Source organism: Periplaneta americana, chromosome 7 (assembly GCF_040183065.1).
Source record: "Periplaneta americana isolate PAMFEO1 chromosome 7, P.americana_PAMFEO1_priV1, whole genome shotgun sequence".
Lineage (NCBI taxonomy): Eukaryota > Metazoa > Arthropoda > Insecta > Blattodea > Blattidae > Periplaneta > Periplaneta americana.
The window spans coordinates 22,438,877-22,459,533 of record NC_091123.1 but is presented as its reverse complement, the minus strand read 5'-3'; the positions used below and the strand labels follow the sequence as shown (position 1 = coordinate 22,459,533).

General features: G+C 33.6%; 1 protein-coding gene and 1 long non-coding RNA gene across 2 annotated transcripts in view; both read right to left on the bottom strand.

Moving 5' to 3' along the window:
* Positions 1 to 1,090: 1,090 nt before the first annotated feature.
* Positions 1,091 to 9,174, bottom strand: LOC138702970 (uncharacterized). The gene is made up of 3 exons (XR_011332928.1): positions 9,041 to 9,174; positions 6,420 to 6,559; positions 1,091 to 4,791 (listed from the first exon to the last, which is right to left on the bottom strand). It is a non-coding gene; the product is annotated as an uncharacterized lncRNA (long non-coding RNA).
* A 3,427-nt stretch (positions 9,175 to 12,601) lies between these two features.
* The window catches only part of LOC138702969 (calpain-A-like), a 76,614-nt gene continuing 68,558 nt past the window's right edge, over positions 12,602 to 20,657 (bottom strand). The window contains exons 6-8 of the mRNA XM_069830409.1: positions 19,498 to 19,657; positions 15,095 to 15,276; positions 12,602 to 13,300 (exon numbers count right to left, since the gene is read on the bottom strand). Coding sequence (XP_069686510.1) covers positions 13,075 to 13,300; positions 15,095 to 15,276; positions 19,498 to 19,657 — 568 coding nt within the window. The 3' untranslated portion in view covers positions 12,602 to 13,074. The remainder of the gene's footprint in view (positions 13,301 to 15,094; positions 15,277 to 19,497; positions 19,658 to 20,657) is intronic.

Below are 20,657 nucleotides of genomic sequence, written 5' to 3'. Positions count from 1 at the left end.
AAGTTTATTTAGACATGAACACCAATACTTATTTACTTACTGGCTTTTAAGGAACCCAGAGGTTCATTGCCGCCCTCGCATAAGCCCGCCATTGGTTCCTATCCTGAGCAAGATTAATCCAGTCTCTATCATCATATCCCACCTCCCTCAAATCCATTTTTATATTATCTTCCCATCTACATCTCGGCCTCCCCAAAGGTCTTTTTCCCTCCGGCCTCCCAACTAACACTCTATATGCATTTCTGGATTCATGCCCTAACATGCCCTGCCCATCTCAAACGTCTGGATTTAATGTTCCTAATTATGTCAGGTGAAGAATACAATGCGTGCAGATCTGTGTTGTGTAACTTTCTCCATTCTCCTGTAACTTCATTCCTCTTAGCCCCAAATATTTCCTAAGCACCTTATTCTCAAACACCCTTAACCTATGTTCCTCTCTCAAAGTGAGAGTCCAAGTTTTACAACCATAAAGAACAATCGGTAATATAACTGTTTTATAAATTCTAACTTAAACATCAATGCATTGTTTATAATTTCTTTGGTTTGAATATGAAGCTTCTTCCTTTTTAATTTTGAAATAACTGGAGCCATTTTCTTAAGAATTGCAATTTATGAACACTTAAGGGAAGACTCCAGTGAAAATCATGAAAATTTTTCCAAATTTTTTTTTAGCTATTTCACTTGTTCAGAATTTATATTTTCATACCCCAAATGGATTCAGCTCAATTCTGATTACAAATACTCGTATGTTTACACTTTTTAAATAAGGCTGGAAGGGGGCGTGGAATTTAAAGATCTGTCAAAATTGTTTTTCATCGAAGAATTGTTTTTAAAATGTCTGATTACAAATCTAGTAACTTTTTGTTGGCTCCCTGAAGTTACTAGATGAATGTAGCGGAGGAGAATATTAATTTACATAAATATTCATTTTATTTTCAAATCTATTTTTCTGTGTTCATTTTTATTGATTCAAGACCAACTTTCTTATGCCAAATATTACTCAATCTGGATGAAATTTTTACTGCAAGTATTTATGAGGTAGCTGCATGTTTCTATGCATTTATTTTGTGAGAAATGCTGCTAGTTTATTTTATTAATATTTTTCTTAAGAAAAAATATTAATAAAATAAACTAGCAGAATTGATTAATATTTGGCATAAGAAAGTTGGTCTTGAATCAATAAAAATGAACACAGAAAAATAGATTTGAAAATAAAATGAATATTTATGTAAATTAATATTCTCCTCCGCTACATTCATCTAGTAACTTCAGGGAGCCAACAAAAAGTTACTAGATTTGTAATCAGAAATTTTAAAAAAGAATTCTTCGATGAAAAACAATTTTGACAGCTCTTTAAATTCCACGCCCCCTTCCAGCCTTAATTTAAAAAGTGTAAACATACGAGTATTTGTAATCAGAATTGAGCTGAATCCATTTGGGGTATGAAAATATAAATTTTGAATAAGTGAAATAGCTAAAAAAATTTGGAAAAATTTTCATGATTTTCAGTGGAGTCTTCCCTTAAACTAACTCTACAAATGTATTATATAATTTAAATACACACATTACTGTACTATTTATATATGCTACTGAATATTTTTAAAACTTCTGTAATGTAACACAAAGCTATGCACTAAAAGCACCTAATAGGAAGCGAGCGTGACAGAGAGAAATGTTTTGCAAGTGGACTTTACTCCACACCAGGAACCAGTACCTGACATTTAAATCTCAATGGTCGCCGGGCTTTCAGATCTTTCGCGCGAGCTGTACTTAAGCTATCGTAAAATCCGCAAAATTTGTAAATTTCTATTTTAGTGTGTGGTGTGGTTAAAATATATATCCTTTTGTCACTAAAATTTTACATGCTTTAGTTTACCCTGGATGCACTTAACTTATGTTTTTAAAAATGTCACTTGTACCCCTTTGCTCCTGATCCCATCAATTGAAATGCATGCGTAAAGAGCGGAATGTTGCTGAAAAAAAAAAACTTAATTACTAGCCAGAAGTGAAAAGAAACTTGGTATAAAGATGTGTTTGTTAATCTGTATTGGTAACTTGTGGAGTTTAGTAATGGAGGGTTTGAAAGTGTATACACGCGTTTATATTAATACATTTTCAAATTGATACTCTATTCATATCCGTCGAGTAAACTCATACACACATTTCCAAATAAACCATAAATATTCCAATGTCATATCATATCCATCAAATAGACTCAGACACACTCACTTTCGAAGAAATTATTTACATTTTAATTGACATTCATATTTATCGAATGGGCACTTGTTCCTAAAAAAACCGTAACATTTGAGATGACACCATAATCGTATGCGTTGAGTGAACTCACAAATACATGGAAACACAAACATTGGAGTTGACACTCCATTCATATCCATTGAGTGAAATCTACGTTCTTGTTTTCACAGGAACTATAAACATTTATGCATCCATTGAGTGAACTCAAACATATTCGCTTCCAAGAAAACACAAATATTTGAATTGACACATTGTATCTGTTAAATGGCACGTACACACTCGCTTCTTAAGGAACAAATGTCTAAATTGACACTCCATATCCATCGAATGGATTTATATATACTTGTTTCGAAAAAAGAACTGTAATAATTTGAATTGATACACCATATCATCCGTTATGCTTCGTAAGTACGTACACACTCACTTTCAAGTAGATTCTTCGAGATTTCATCCAGGCTTGTCAGCTGTGGGAAATGGTAGGACTGTCGTCATGGCAACGTCATGTTAGCGCAGTTGAGGGACATGCCCAAGTTCGTTCAAGTATTGCATGTTGCCTAAAACATCAATATGCGGCACATGTAAATTTTATGTCACAACTCTAGTAGTGAAATTGAATTCGTCAGGCAAGCGGAAATAAAATTATAATTTTAAATTAATTCCATGAAGAGGGCAGCACCATGGAGTTCCTCCCCAGCAAAAATCACTGGTACTCTGTGATAAGAACTTAATAATTTCTTTGATGTTACATGACCCTAGTGACGCGATATGGTGCTCTCCATACATCTGGTCTTCTACGAAGCGTTCGCCAGAAAACAGGTTTCGCTCAGGTAAATGTCGTCAGCCTTTTACTGTTACAGATCAAACGCGAGTGCCTTGTACATTTCTCATAGATATAACGTCGGAAGGTTTCGTGCAATGTAGTATGGAGAGATAACACAGGGTGAAGGGAGTTAAGGTTATAACATTAGTATACAGCTGACTTCCATTCAGTACAGTTCAGTTTCGTTCGTGGCAATGCGGTACACATTAGACTAGCGAATTTTCATTTATGATACATACATTACAGGAATATTCCAGCGTCCAACAACCATCTGATACAACAATCCAGAGTATAGCAAAAAAAAGTGAGAGGAAGAGATACATTTTGAAATAAAAAAAAAGAAGACGCATAAATCAAATTCTAATACTGCTGTAGTATTTAATCGTAGTAGTAATTTAGGCCCAAGAATATATAACAAATTTATATTTAAATATCCTAATCTTGTCAATTCTAATAGTTACAGTATTAAATTAAAAAAGTTATGTATGGATTTTATAAAATAATAATAAAAAATTGTAAATTTAAATTTATATATTGTTATTGTGTAGTAGACGTAAGACAAATTATATTATATACTTCTTAATTTATATTCAGAAATTCACCCCTGAGCACGAGTTCTACTCTTTCAGTGGTGAGCTAAAGTTTTATCTGTTTATATTATATTTTATGTTACAATTATTAGAAAAATAAATAAATACAAAAAAATAGATCAATTTTTAGCTCATAAAGTAAGCAAAAACCGAGAAAAATTGTATTAAACTTTTTTGTTTGATATATCTCAAAGAATAACCCTGAAATTAATGATATTACTTAGGGTTCATCCTATATACATAAACGTAATAAAATAATCATGTTCTAACTGAATAAAAAGTCTATGACATAAGCTATAGGCTGGAACAATCTCCCACGAAATCGTTTAGAAAGTTAGCTCAACAGACAGATGTATCCAAAATATCAGCTTAGAAAGCGACAAAATGATTAAAACTAAAGCTTTACAAGACAAAAGGCGTTCATAAATTTAAATGAAACGGACCATGTGCCTAGAGTTCAATTCTATCGACAGAGACGAAACAAAGCGTGTCTAGAATAATTTTTCAAGAGAATTGTCGACAGTTCCAGCACTTCTTAGGAAGCAAGCTAATGAATTACATCCATAAAGTAATATAAGCCAATAAGAACTTAAGTCTCCAGATTTTATTGCCGAAAACTGACGCGTTGAATCACCGCTAAGCGGGCTGTTACTTGCCCATGCCACTTTTCGCCGCACTAAGCGAAACCTGTTTCCAGGCGTACATCTGGTATAACAACATAGACAACATTTCAACCAATTACATGACGTGTTTACAGCCGCCTTCATCTGTTTGTTTATATCAGAAATAACTTTATCTGAGACGACGTGTGTATGTGCGCGAACAGAGTAACAGTAGAGTCAGTGTAGTTGCAAACACACGCTACAAACATTCTTGGAACGAGTTCTGTTTTAATTACGGCGGAGGATCAATTTGACTCAGTGAGAAGGGTTTGAGTCCAAACACACGCAGCATAAAGTCGCGGCTACGCCCTGGGTAGAAGGTGGCTGGGATGATGACGTAAGTTCCAGGCTCCAGTTCGAAATGTCCCAGAACCTCACGGGAATTGGTGAAGACGCCAGAACTCCCTTCCTCAGGTACACATAAGAAATACTCAGCACTGAGCAGTTCAGACGGCGTGTCAGTCTGTAAGAGGTTGTTAATAATTCATGTTATTTTAAAGTCCAATATTGGTATTTTATTGCGCAGCTTTATCTCATTCAGTACCTCTGATTGAGGTTTTGGCTGATATATACATCTATTAGCAGACAGTACATCTCACTTGACGATATGTGTCAAAGGAAGAACAATATTTTTCGCACTAGTGTTAAAAATATTTTCCGCACGCTATCGTATAGTAGACCTAGACAATTTTTAACGCGTTTGCCTACCATTAGAATAGGCCTGCACAAACGGCGCTCATTGAGCGCGGCCGCTCCTTCGTATAACAGCGCGCCGGAAAGGTACGTCGGAATGACGTAGGCTTGCTATAGTTAGAGTATAGTCCACGCAGCTATCTGGTGTAGTGTCTATTATCAGTAGCTATTTCACTTTGCCTATCTACGGCTACATAATGGAGGAATCTAAAAGACGGAAAAGTGATCATCAGGCAAATTCTTTCAATATTGCATGGGAAAATGCTTATTTTTTTTTCACAGCAGTTGCCGTCAATACTTATCTGCCACAAAAGTTTGAAAGAAAGAGGAGAACGTAATATAATGCGTCATTACTAGTCCACACACAGAGATACGATGGTTCTGTTGATAAAGATCGCAGTAAAAAGATTCAGGAGTTGAAAGTTGCATTATTACATGAGGTAGGGTACGTTATAATTTATTAATCTTCAACAATTTAAATATCTCTCTTCAGAGAAAAGGCCAGCTCATTGTTGATATGTTGAATAAATTACGGGATTTCAGTCGTAAACTTATACTTTTCGTAAGTCAGTTTCGGGAAGGTAATATGGCTCACTTTCCAACGATAGAAACTGCTGGTGATGAAGCCATGTTAAACGATTATGTGGAAATATTAATTGAAATTCAAAATGAATTTAATTCTAAGTTCCAACATCTTGTCTTAATTGGAAAGAAGTTTAAAATTATCATAATAAATTCCTTGAACACCAGTTGAAACAGTGTCATACGATTTACAGCTTAAACTTATAGTTCTTCAATGTGGCCTAAGGGCTAAAGACCTTTTGAATAATACTACTAGTCTGGTTGAGTTTTACAAGGCTAAACCTCAGCAATAATATCCACGACTACACAGGCTGGCTGTGAAAATAATTGCTATGTTTGGCTCAACATTTATATTTGTGAGCAACTGTTTCCTATAATCAACTTTAATAAAGGCAGACATCAAACATCTGTAACTGATGTTTCATCACGATCAGTAGGCTACTGTTCCTTTCAGCTGCCAACAGCATAAAACCCCGTTTTGATGTACTGATGAATAAAAATATAACAAATGATATTGTAGCTATAGAATTTCTATTACTTCTGTAAAATAAATATTTCTTTATTAATTAATAATAGTCCAAGATAGTTTTGTAAACACTGAACGGGAATTCATTTCATGAACTCTCGTACTAGTACTTCCTTTTGTGTACATTTTGCACGAGATCACCCCTTCCTCCAGTTCACCCTTATACAGAGCGCAGCCAATATCTGCATTTCGCTCTCGAGCTGTGATCCGATTCGGAGAGCGCAAACCTTGTGCAGACCTGCATTAGAAGGTCTACTTTTAGGAATGGCTGTCCTACAATTTATTATTACCTTGTAAACAAAAAAGGCAATAGCTAGCATCCTCAATTCTCTGTTCTTCTCGCTTCTTCTATGTTCTTGCATTAGGCCAATCAGCACACTGCATCGGGGAGGTGTTGGTGAGTTTAGTTCATTTTCTGGGTCTGGATCATCTGGAACGATCAAGAGATCTTTAGATTCATTTTCAAGCTAATCGTCATTTTGAGCAGTTTTAAACTAAGGGTCACATCCGGAATAGCATATAAAGAAAAAAAAACGTGCATGCAAATAATTTACTAATATATTCACTACAGCTCATAAAAAATGAATGGTCACCTAAACGCCAGCAATCTGCATAAATTAGGAAAATTTCTTTTTAGAGTTAAAATTAGATGGGAAGAGAAAGTCAAAGCTCTAACGGATATGGAATTATAAATGTTGAGTAGTCACACGATAAGAAACTACGAAGAGTAGTCAATGAAGTTAACAGAATAATTCTTAAGAGATTGAGCATAAAAAATGAAAAAGCTAAAGTAGGAATTTTTAAATACAAGAGCTATACTTATTATTAGTTGTGTATTATTATTATTATTATTATTATTATTATTATTATTATTATTATTATTATTATTGTAAACAGAGGACAGTTATAGGTTCATTATGCATTAGTTTTTGTTATATTTGTATTGAGAGTGATGGCGGATTAAGAACTGGAATATATCTAATCCGCCATGACGTGAACAAAGATTGATGAAATAAATAAATAAATAAATAAATAAATAAATAAATAAATAAATAAATAAATAAATAAATAAATAAATAAATAAACAAACAAACAAACAAACAAACAAACAAACAAACAAACAAACAAACAAACAAATAAATAAATAAATAAATAAATAAATAAATAAATAAATAAATAAATAAATAAATAAATAAATAAATAAATAAATAAATAAATAAATAAATAATATATTCACTACATGCAATTACGGTTACAGCGACGGTTTTTCACATTTTTACCCTGGTTCAAACCCGTGAAGGTCCAAGTGCGACAATTGCTTTTTTATTGCCCAATAGCAGGGCCCTTAATTTGCTGCCATTCGCCCCGACTCTGCGAATATGGCTCATAGAAAACATGTTATATTTTATTTAACGACGCTCGCAACTGCCGAGGTTACATCAGCGTCGCCAGTGTGCACACTTAAATGCCATCGACCTGGCCCGGGATCGAACCCGCAACCTCGGGCGTAGAAGGCCAACACTATACCAACTGCACCAACAAGGCCGACTGGCTAGATGTCGCTAGTGCTAAGAAGCGTAGACCACTTAGTTCGTCAGAGACTATCCAGAGTGGGTCTACAGTGCACTCGTAATGAATGTTGACGATTGAGAATTGTTGGGATGTCAGAGAAGGGAACCAGAGAACGTGGAGAAAATCTCTGTGTTAACTGGAATATGGGATTGCCCAAGACACGTTATATATTAAGAGTGGGTGCACCGGGATTTGAATCCGGACCCTCTGGCTTATAAGATTAGGAGCATGGAAGGGTAATAAAATTGTCAACGAAGAAGGAGAGCGCCTTTGTCCACTCTGCGGTGAAAAGGACTCCTGGAGACATATTTTGTTGCAGTGTGTCGAACATATCCGGAGAAAATATGTACCACCCTCGATGCTAAGTCAGAATAGGAGTTCGCTTGCATGTCTTGACCTCATGGGGAATAGAGAATGCAAACAAAAGACTGGATTGTTCCTCTTGAAGGCGAGACAGATTAGAACTTCAGCTGTTGAAGTTTATGATGCGAACTGACGAAGGGATACTCAATTATACACTTTTATGTCTGTTTTAGGTTAGGATATATTATATAATGTGCCATTTTTATTTTAATCTGTGTCTTTGGAGAGTGGTTGTATCCAATCATAGGTGAGGGGGGTGAAACCTACAAAGTAGGACTTGTTTTACACAGCACGTACGGTCAGAAGACCCGTACATTGGATTTAAGAGAAAATTCTGATAATATAGTACATCTGAATGTATAGTAGCCTCGTTTAATTATTAGGCAGCGGCATTCCTTTTAAGATTTGTAGGTCTTTATTGCATGCACCGATAATAAATGAAAATGCGACGTTGTCACGTCTTGTTTGTTGCTGCTATATATTAATATAACATGGAACAAGACACACTGCTAAAATTTGCAACTCTGGTTTATATATACACTCCGCATGTAGTATTGGAGCGGCCTTCAAAAGACTTGACGACAATGGTCAGCGCGACATAATTAAAATTATTGAAACTACAAAGCTTCCGTCCATACACTCCGCGTGGAGTATTAGAGCGGCCTTCAAAAGACTTGACGACAATGGTCAGCGCGACATAATTATAATTATTGAAACTACAAAGCTTCCGTCCTCTTTGACACCGCTAGCCTACTAATTGAACGTGGCTACTTTATAATATTGCTCAATAAATCCATCTATAACCGCTAACACTGAACTATTGTAGCGATTTGTTGTATAAATACATATTCTGATAAGTTGCCTCGGGGCACTGCCTTTCTCCTACCATCATTGCACTGTTTCTTTATCCACTGTAGACAATTATTGACATGGAATTGGAATTTCCTTGGTATTAATCTATAAGTTTGATTCTTACCTTTTTCAGTTAGTGTCAGGAGGTACTGAGGGTTTGTCGCAAAGCTCTCTAGATCATTTCGACATCCACCTGCGTTTATTCCTTCTGTCCATCTTCCCTTTATGATTTTTACCTGAAATCATATCAGAAAATGTTAGTATGCCTACAAATCAAATGAAGTTTTTTTTTTTTTTTTTTTTTTTTTTTTGGAAAAAACAACCATAGTCCAAAAACATACATTTTTAGGAGCCATTTCCTGAGGTGTTACTGAAACTTGGGAAAACTGAAGTACATTCATAACTTAAATTGCCTCATTTATTTATTTATTTATTTATTTATTTATTTATTTATTTATTTATTCATAGAAATATATATGTAAATGCAGGTAACTGTGGACAATTTATTTACTTATTTATTTACTATCTCACTCACTCACTCACTCACTCACTCACTCACTCACTCACTCACTCACTCATTCACTCACTCACTCACTCACTCACTCACTCACTCACTCACTCACTCACTCATTTATTTATTTGCTTATTTTTTATTAGATATTTATTTATTTACTTATTTATTTATTTACTTTAATTATTTACTTATTTATTTATTAGTTATTTACTTACTTATTTACTCATTTATTTACTTATTTATTTATTTACTTATTTATTATTTACTTATTTATTAGTTATTTATTTATTTACTCATTTATTTATTTACTTATTTATTTATTTACCTAATTATTTACTTATTTATTTATTAGTTATTTACTTACTTATTTACTCATTTATTTACTTATTTATTTACTTATTTATTATTTACTTATTTATTTATTAGTTATTTATTTATTTACTCATTTATTTATTTACTTATTTATTTATTTGCCTAATTATTTACTTATTTATTTATTAGTTATTTATTTACTTATTTATTTATTTACTTATTTATTTATTAGTTATTTATTTATTAGTTATTTATTTATTTACTTACTTATTTATTTTCTTATTTATTTAATTAATTATTTACTTATTTATTTATTAGTTATTTACTTACTTGTTTACTCATTTATTTACTTATTTATTTATTTACTTATTTATTATTTACTTATTTATTATTTACTTATTTATTTATTAGTTATTTATTTATTTATTTATCTATTTATTTACTTATTTATTTATTTACTTACTTATTTATTATTTAGTTATTTATTTATTAGTTATTTATTTATTAATTGTTTATTTATTTACTTATTTATTTATTTAATTATTTATTTATGTATTTATTATTTACTTATTTATTTATTAGTTAATTATTTATTTATTTATCTATTTATTTACTTATTTATTTATTTATTTACTTACTTATTTATTATTTAGTTATTTATTTATTAGTTATTTATTTATTAATTATTTATTTATTTACTTATTTATTTATTTAATTATTTATTTATGTATTTATTATTTACTTATTTATTTATTAGTTAATTATTTATTTATTTATTTATTTATCTCTTTATTTACTTATTTATTTATTTATTTATTTATTTATTTATTTATTTATTAGTTATTTATTTATTTACTTATTTATTTATTTATCTATTAATTAATTAATTCATTCATTCATTCTGGTAAAGTTAAGGCCATGAGGCCTTCTCTTTCACACTACCAGAAGTGAAATAGCCTATACAATGAAACAATAACAAAAATAGTAATGGTTGTTTTAAGAAAAAAAAAAACTTGTGGCTGAAGTATGTCTCGCTTTTAACCTTATTTTTATCTATTATATCCTGCTTCATCTCCTTTCGTTATTTAAGTTTCTTCCATGGAGTTACTTCTGCACCTAAATATGACTTAATAATTAATACAACAATTCACGTGCTAAAGTATTTTTGTCTGAGGTGGCTTTTGCTGCGTACGTAAGCCAGCTATAATGGTTGGGGGACCATCATGCTAACCGAATCACACGCTACCTCCATTCTTGTTGGATGATCGTCCACCTCTACTTCGGCAAGTGGCCGTGAGGCCAGCAGCCGGCTGGTCGGTCTGGGCCCTTAAAGGGCTGTAAGCGCCACGGATTATTAATATTATTATTATTATTATTATTATTATTATTATTATTATTATTATTATTATTATTGCTATTATTATCATTATACACGCAAAGACATTAAATCTTTGTCATTATCATAAAGGTGACACATACTTTCCTACTTTCCATTGTGAGGCTTCTTTGACATAATGGAATTGCCACTGTTAAGTGTCGCGTAAGTTTATTTCCTGCGTCGATAAAAAATATGCGAACATGTGGGGTTTATACGTAATTTTGCTCTTTCTGGTAAGTACCTGACTTCATACTTATGCCACTTCTTCCTCTAAAATTTTAAACGACTAATTGTATGTTAATTATTGCAAGTATTTAATTTTAATTTTTCTGTGTAGGAAAGATTTGAAATCGAACTACAGTTTTGTCGATAGCAATTTGTTACCATAGCCTAAATGCCTTTTGATATAATCGTGGGACCTGATTTTGCTTAAATCACAATGTTTGTGTAAGAACTATAAATGTTACATAATCTTTTTGGAATAAAATTATTATATTTAGTAGTATAATTTCCAAATAATTTGGCTCATAGTTATTTAATACGAACGGATTCCGTTCATTAATTAAAAATGTATATACTGATAACGGAGGAACTGACAGCCATAAAAGCCATTTTCTCTTTATAGTGAATACTAAAAATGTGCCTTCTCGCGAAAATATTGAAATCGATTCATTTTACATCGTAACAGTACTTTTCAAAAAGTGACCGGGATTGCGTGAATACCTCTTTGTTTTATTGTTATGTACTTATTACCATATTTTAATAATGGGGATATTTTTATATTGTTTAATATTTTTATTGATTTTTTTATTTTTGTTCATCAAGGATAAGATTGAGGTCTTCTCTTTTAAACAAAATATAAATTATTAATGTATAATATTATTTACACCTCTGATTGAGGTTCTGGCTGATATGTACATCTATTATCAGGCAGTACATCTCACTTGACGATATGTGTCAGAGGAAGAACAATTGAAGGGTTCAGAACCATAGTGGGCCAAGCGCCATTTACTAAAACCATTGAAAATGAAGTTATTACCATAATTCAATGGAAACATATAGCAAGTAATATAAAGTATAACATTAAAACTCAATGATATATCAGACTTCATTAAAGAATGGTATTCACTTAACTTTAACCCTTACTTTTTCCGTTTTTAATAAATGGCGCTTGGCCCACTATGACTCTGAACCCTTCAATTATTTTTATACATCTGATGTCTGATTAGTGTAATATTTTACTAGTCAGCGATGTATGCAATGTAGGGGGAAAGTAACTGGCCACCCTACCCCATTATCTCTTGGCTTAGTTGTCTCATTAGTGATGTTTTATTGGTATCACCTATGAGGTTCAAACCTGTCTTCGGGCAGCTGACTAAACAAAAATACAAACAATGGTATTTTAGTTTACATATGCAAAAGATGTTTCCGATACGTAAACATTTATTATACTACATTTTTTTTTAGTTTTGAGATGTATTAAAAGTACAGGTCTCTTGGATCCTCATCTTTTACAAAAAATATGATTGTACAAATTGAAACATAAATAGGTAATATTAAAGAAAATTTATTAATAAGATCGTCAAAGACGAAGATATTTGGTTGAAGTTATGTTATTTCTCTTAGTAAAGGATTGGCATGAAGAAGTAGGTTATTTCTGTAAGTAGTCTGTAGATTTTGAATATGAGCAACCAGAAAGGGTATATGAAGTTCATTGTAGAGTTTGACATTGTGAGGTAGTGTGCACCAGTGATTGTTCTACAGACAGATCTTTGAATTCCTTCCAGACTCTTGAAGTGCCAATTAAAAGTAGATTACGCAATACTCGATAGATTGCAGCACGGTTATGCTTTGGCATGTGTGGCATCTAGCGAAATATTTTTGAACTTCGTCTTACGCTAAGAATGTGACATTTTTATCATCAATTGTGCCCTCCAACAAAGACGAATTCACATTAAAACTTCTCATAATCGGAAAGTAAAATGATATTGAGAAACAATACCTGTCCGGGCATGTCTGTGACGCCATCACTATCGAAGTCAGGTCCCAATGTTGCTATTGTGAGTTCCTGGAACTCTGGTTGAAAGTCTGGGAACTCCATCCAGAACTCTCCGTCATCCATAGCTGTGACTCCCATGCGTTGCTTCATTTCTTCGTCAATATTCTGCCATCTTGAGTCCCTATCAAACATTGAAATACATCCAGTTATGTGGATGGGAGATCATAGATTTGATCCGAGGCGCTGAAATTTGTTGGTGGGACATTTTAACTGTATGATTATCTGATGTTCTTTCTTAAGAACGTGAATAAAGTTGGGAAATATAGGCCTAGTCTACGTATTGACATTTCGAAGTAACGTACCGTAGCCGAGAGCGTATAGAGGGTTCACGGAAAGAACATGCTAAGACACTTTTTTTTACATTTTAAAGGGAACATTTCTTATTTCAATATATTAATAAAACATCATTAATTTACGTCTCATTTAGTTTAAGTTACCATGTTACAAAGCAGGTTTTTTATCATTCTGATTTACTAGAAAATAGTTCACTTTTTGATCTAGTAGATGGGACCAAAAACAAAAATAAATATGAGGTCATACATTTAATGTTTTTAAATATGTATGTGTGTATCTAATGCCTACCCACTTCACTTACGTGATTCGGGTTCTTCATATTGCCGATAAATATCAGGACTGTGACCCATTTTCAAGTTGCACACCACTTCAGTGGACCACGTTATGCATGATGTGTATCTGTGAAGAATTATATCGTGTACTAGGGTGAGTGTATGCATAAGTGTTCGTGTAAGTGTAGTGTAGGGAAGGGGTGAGGATGATGATGAAAGTGAGGGAGGAAGAAGGGGAAACCCGGTGCCGGCACGTAGCCTACTCCTGTCGAATAGCACCAAGGAGGCCGCCATCCGACGGACGAATCACTATCAACAGTGACATATATGCCTTCTCTTCATATGCACTGCGGAGAGATTTTGGATTGCAATTTTTCCCTCAAAATTATTCAAATCAACTTTACAGGGAGTTATACCTGACAGCTTGATTTGCATAATACACGTCACTGTTCGTTAACAGAAAACCACAATTTAAGTCACTCAGGGTTAGTGTGCACTCAATGTTGGTTGCTTGACGGCTTGTCAGCCCACTTTGAGGTCTATGGATATAGAGGGAAAAATTGTATCGGTGTCTGGGAGAGTTCCCGGGTAGCTCAGTTGGTACGTTTAACCAAAGGTCCCGGGTTAGATTCCCGACCCCGGAACAATTTTTCCCTCAAAATTATTCAGATTTGGGATTTAACCCAGGCATATTAGTGCACAATTTAGTGATTAGAAGTTGTGCACCGCGATCTCTCCTAGTCCCGAGGTAGAAATTTTTACATTAATTTTTTTTTTTAATATAGGAAGCATATGAGTGGTTGTATTTCCTTAAGTTTGTATTATTTATTTTATTTTAGTAGGTTATTTTACGATGTTTTATCAACATCTTAGGTTATTTAGCGTCTGAATGAGATGTAGGTGATAATGCCGGTGAAATAAGTCCGGGGTCCAGCACCGAAAGTTACCCAGCATTTGCTCATATTGGGTTGAGGGAAAACCCCGGAAAAATCTCAACCAGGTAACTTGCCCCCACTGGGAATCGAACCCGGGCCACTTGGGTTCGCGGCCAAACTCGCAAACCGTTACTCCACAGGTGTAGACAAGTTTGTATTATGAATGTAGCCTAAGTAAAAACGTATAAATTTACGAAGCCCGGGAAACTTACTTGTTTATCATCCCTCTTTATCTTGGAAATAACTGGGGTTCGATTCTCAATACATTTTGTGACGAACAGAAAGTCTTAGGGACAGGTTTTTCTCTTGAAACTTCGGTTCCCCTTAACATTATAGTTGCATTATCACTGAATCATGATCACAACTTCTCTTTCCGCACAATCTGATAGAAGCTGTAAGTTTTGGTGCACGTACCCGTCACTCCAGGCACCAGTCCACTCGCTGGCGTCCCCCCAGGGGTTTCTGATGCGCACCATCTGCACCGTGCCGAAGGAGTCTGTCTCCAGACGCCGCACGTCCGTCACCGTGTAGGCGTGGCCCTGCACCAGCCCGTTCACCTCCGTGCTCTTGCAGCTCTTAGTGTCCTGCCATTCACCCTGCAAAAAAAAAACAAAAAAAACATTTTCTTTCGTTCGTCCGTCCGTCCACCTTTCTGTCCGCCCGTCCGTCTCCATCCATCCATCCATCCATCCATCCATCCATCCATCCATCCATCCATCCATCCATCCATTCATCCATCCATCCATCCATCCCATCATGCATCGAACAATTTTATTGAATTTTTAGTCCATATAATTTATTTCAATTCTACCCTATCTGATGATATTCCCCCCCCCCTTCTTACCTGTAAATGAGGACAAACGCTACTTTGGTGTAAATTTTTCTGACATTTTGTATATTCGATTCCCTAACCATTTAAAATGTACCTTTTAGGTGTGTTTCCAAATTATATGTAATACGCTTTGTTAAATCTGGCGACATTTTCATAAGGGAAGCTAAATTTATATTCATTCATTCATTCATTCATTCATTCATTCATTCATTCATTCATTTCATTTCATTTCATTTATTGTATTCCATAGATCTTACATTAGCAATGAAGCTTTAAGATGTGGAACAAGTCAAAATTTTACAGGATTACAATTACAATTTTTACAGTTTTATAATTTAGTAATTGTCTACAATTTTTACAATTTTGTGCAGTTTTTTACAATATTCTGGCGAGATTACTGAGATGAGGTGAGGTCCGAGGATTCGCCAAAATAAAGTAGAACTTATTTTAATGTTATTTATAGACAATTTACATGAATATTACAGATTTTAGATGAAAATGTCTAGCAGTCATTTCATTCCTTACTTCCATTTAGGGGAGAGTCGGGTAGTATCGGACATCGGGTAATATCGGACAGTGAGTTTCTTTCATCTACTACACGATGATAGTACCTGATTGACATGGTTACGTTTCTGTGATGTCGCATAGAGAAACGTAACCATGTCATTCAGGTACTACCATATGGTAGTAGATGAAAGAAACGCACTGTCCGATACTACCCGATGTCCGATACTATCCGACTCTCCCGTACTTAACAATGAACAATTAACCAAGTTGCATTTTACACTAAAAAAGGTAAAATACAAACAAAGCCAGACTGTAAGCACATTTTAAATAAGTTCATTCATTTATATAGGTCCCACTTCTTCTTTCTTTTTAAGTTCTTACCTACAGTAATATAATTCTTTTTATTTGCATGTTTGTTTATTTCTTGCTCTTATTTTACTTCTATTTATTTGTTATTATATTTCAATTGTTTAATTAATTACTTAATTAATTTTTTTCTCCCTGTTATTTTTACTCGCTTTAACATATTTAGTCATATCGCAAGTTAATCTTTTGGTTGAAATCCGAAGGCCTGTGTACTATTGTTGAGACTGGTTATATTGTTGTGAACTAGATGGCGACTGTATAATATGTATTACTGATTTGTTATGAATATGATTTCGGTGATGAATGAGGCCGGTGATATTCAGGGATGTTGTAGCTCGAATTTCCTGGTATTTGCCTTGCGGTTGAGGGAAAACCCTGAAAACCCTCAACCAGGAAATTCAACCCGACCAGAAATCGAACCCGGGTCCTCTATGTAAGAGACCCTACACCACAGAGGTGAACGTTAATTTATTTATTAACACATTTTATTAAATTTATTTATTAATGTATTTTCGTGTTTTTTTTTTCACGGTATTGTTTATCTGTTTAATTTTTATTTAGTTGTACACTTATTTAGTGGCACATCTTATCGATTTATTTTATTTGTTCATGCATTTTTCATGTTTATTATTTTTTCACGGCATTGCTTACATATTAAATGTTTATTTATTTATTGGTTTATTCATCTGTTATTTATTTAGTAACACAGCTCATCGATTTATTTATTTGCATTGTTCATCGATTTATTTTATTTGTCCATTATTTTTTCACGGTATTATTTATATATTTCATTGTTATTTATTTGTTTATTGATTTATCTGCTCTTTAATAGCATAGCTTATCGCTTTAACTTATTTATTCATGTATTTTTCCTGTTTATTATTTTTCACGGTATTATCCATTTAATTTGTATTTATTTATTCACGTGTTCATCTGTTATTAATTTATTAGCAAAATTTATCTATTTTATTTTCTCAGGTATTTTTCATATTTATTATTTTTTCATGGTATTGTTTATTTATTGAATTTTCATTTATTTTTTCCTTATTTACTTATTATTTATTCATTTGACACATAGCTTATTCATTCATTTCATTTATACTTTCTAATTTCTGGATTTATCATTTTTCACGGCAATGTGTACCTACCGATATATATTTAATTTTTATTTAATTGTTGACGAATTCATATAGTATTTTTTTTCATTTACGAAAATAGTTTATGGATTTATTTTGTTTCTTCTCAGTATTATTTGTCTACTTAATTTTTATTCATTTAATCGTATTTTTGATTATTATTTTTTTTATCTATTTTACTTTTTCTTAATTGTTTATCATGTTATATATCGGTAATTATTTTATCATTGTTTTTCAATCATTATCATCATCATCATCATCATCATTCAGCAACGATCCTAGTCCTGAATTGCTCGGAATCGTTACAATTTAATGAATATGCGAGTTTGAAGTATTGTGTCCAATACAGTGTGAATAAAAATTATCGTGACAAACTTTCTGGGGTAACAGGTGGTATCTAAACCACCATATTTTGTTAAGAAGTGTTTCATTGTGACAAAACACAAAATCAATTTTTAAAGCCTCATGCTAGATTGCAAATTTGAGAAATGTTTTTGTTTAATATGCTCCACATCAGCGGTGACCAAAGTGGGTGTCGTGATTACATCGTGTAATCACAGACATTCAAACGGGTACGAGGAGTTTCCTGTACATTGCTGTGTGTTTCATTCACATACTGAAGGCAAGCAGTGGCGGTATAATGTCGCTCTACAAACTCTGTCTCTACAAGCAGTAAGAGATGATTTCGTAAAGAATGAGAAGGAGAACTTCTTTGTTGTTCTGTCGGACAAAATGTAATACGTTTACTTTGCTCAACGGTTCAATTAGGAGTATATAGAAACATTAATTGCCACGCTGAATAATGTATTATTATTATTATTATTATTATTATTATTATTATTATTATTATTATTATTATTACTGACCACTAACTATGTGTTTCTGTAATAATTCTTCTGTACGTGCATGAATATTGATAATTTTAGATCTTTTCCCTAGAAGGATAAAATTTTTATGTTTTATCTCAGTTTTAATCTTCTTTATCTTTATATGAGGATAACTATTTATTAGTTTTCATTTAATAATAATATTGCATGAAAACTGTTTTAATATTATGTGCCAACGAACTGTTAAACGCCAGGAATTGACATGTCTTAAATCTTAGCCAGGAAGAGAAAGATGACATAAATAAATGTAAGGAAGTCAGCTAACTAATGGGGTTTGAAATATCTCGTGCTCTAAAGCCCTTTAATAGAACAGAATTTCTCAAAAGAGTAATGATTAAAATAGCTTAAATAACTTGTCCATAAGCAGTTTTTAATTTTTGGGAAACTACGAATTTCTCGACCAAGTATCGAGAGAAGAATTTAGAAAATTCCTGATTATATTCAAGAGGAAGGTTAAAAAAAGAAGCAAGAAAAATCGCATATTATTCACTGGCTCTTGATGACAGCAATGTCATTACTGATACAGCAAGGCTTGAGATTTTTATCCGCGGGATTGATCAAGATGTTAGTTTATTTATTTATTTATTTATTTTTATTTTATTTTATTGGGTTATTTTACGACGCTGTATCAACATCTAGGTTATTTAGCGTCTGAATGAAATGAAGGTGATAATGCCGGTGAAATGAGTCCGGGGTCCAGCACCGAAAGTTACCCAGCATTTGCTCATATTGGGTTGAAGGAAAACCCTCAACCAGGTAACTTGTCCCGACCGGGATTCGAACCCGGGCCACCTGGTTTCGCGGCCAGACGCGCTGACCGTTACTCCACAGGTGTGGACTCAAGATGTTAGTACAGGAACCACCACAGGTTGTAGTTTTCATGCCAAGTTCCTTTACTTCGTCTCCTTACTTCATAGGTTGTCTGTCGCATGTAATCACTGCAGTTCGAGTTTTGGTCACCGCTGTTCTACAGACAAGTATTACCCATTCCTTAGACATCCTGCCGCAGTCCGGTGGCACAGATAAATATCCGCATAATATTTAAACTATATGTAATTAAAGTGAGGTACGAGGATGCTTGAACCCTGCCTTGCGTGCGCAGGTGATGAAGGCTCCGTGGTTGAAGGCAACTCGCAGTTTGCGGAAGATTTTTGGCGTGATGTCCAGCTGCTCAGCTAGGCCTCCTGTTAGGTCCACGAAGGCTTCGATGGCGTGCCCCCCTGCAAGGGCCTCATAACTGCCATGCAGCCTGCAAGAAGAATATCGTTAGTGATCCTGTTAAGCTGCAAAAGCTATCGAGAATTGGTGAAATCTTGATTTGGCGATAATGGAGACAATTCCTGATTTGTTGCACTTGCCTTGTGATACCGAGAAGACGAGTGGAGAATTCAGTTTCTATAATGCTGGTCGATGCGGATAGTGTGTAAAAGGGAGTTCAAAAATAGACGATACGGAACTGTCAGAAGTCGATTCTTTAGTTGTGAGAGCTTCACTTCATAGTCACATAAGCTGGAAGTGTCTGAGGTCAGGAGCAGAGACAAGACTAATGGAGGAAATGCAAGGGAAGACATGAGAAGAACGAGCAAAGGAACGAAGCGACTACCAGATATTAGTGATTGTGAGGACAGAATAGATTGGGCTTTGGAGAGGTTATTAGCGAAGAAGAAGAGTGCTAAAAAGTGAGTGCAAGAAAGTTAGGGGTGGCAAAAGTGTAGGAAAAGGAACAGAGAAGAAAGTGTTAAGTGTAAGAAGATGGGGTAAGAGTGGAATAAGATAGACTATCAAACAATGAATACAAGAGAATTAAAGTGAAAAAAACCGTATATAATCATCTGAACAAATGTGAAGTGGAATGAGAGAGAAATTGCAAGTGTAATTAAGTGAATTAGATATGTCATGTTTTTTCACTGTTATGGGTTGGAAGTAGTATCAGAGGTACATAACTGTAGGAGTATTATAGAAATAAATATATGGAAAGAGGTAATAAAATAGAAAATTTAGGAGTGAAGCGAAAAGAAAGAGATAAATAAATAAATAAATAACGCAAATTATTAAGGAAGGAATATGCAATATTTAATAGGTAAGCGAGAAATGGAAGGGGGACAGTCTAGGTAAGAGAGAGAGAATAGAAGAGGATAGAGGGGGAAGGACATATAGCAATTCAGTCAAAACAGAACATTAGAAAGTAATTAAGAAATTCTCGGCAAAGAATACATTAATAGAAAAGAATTATATGTATTAAAGGGATG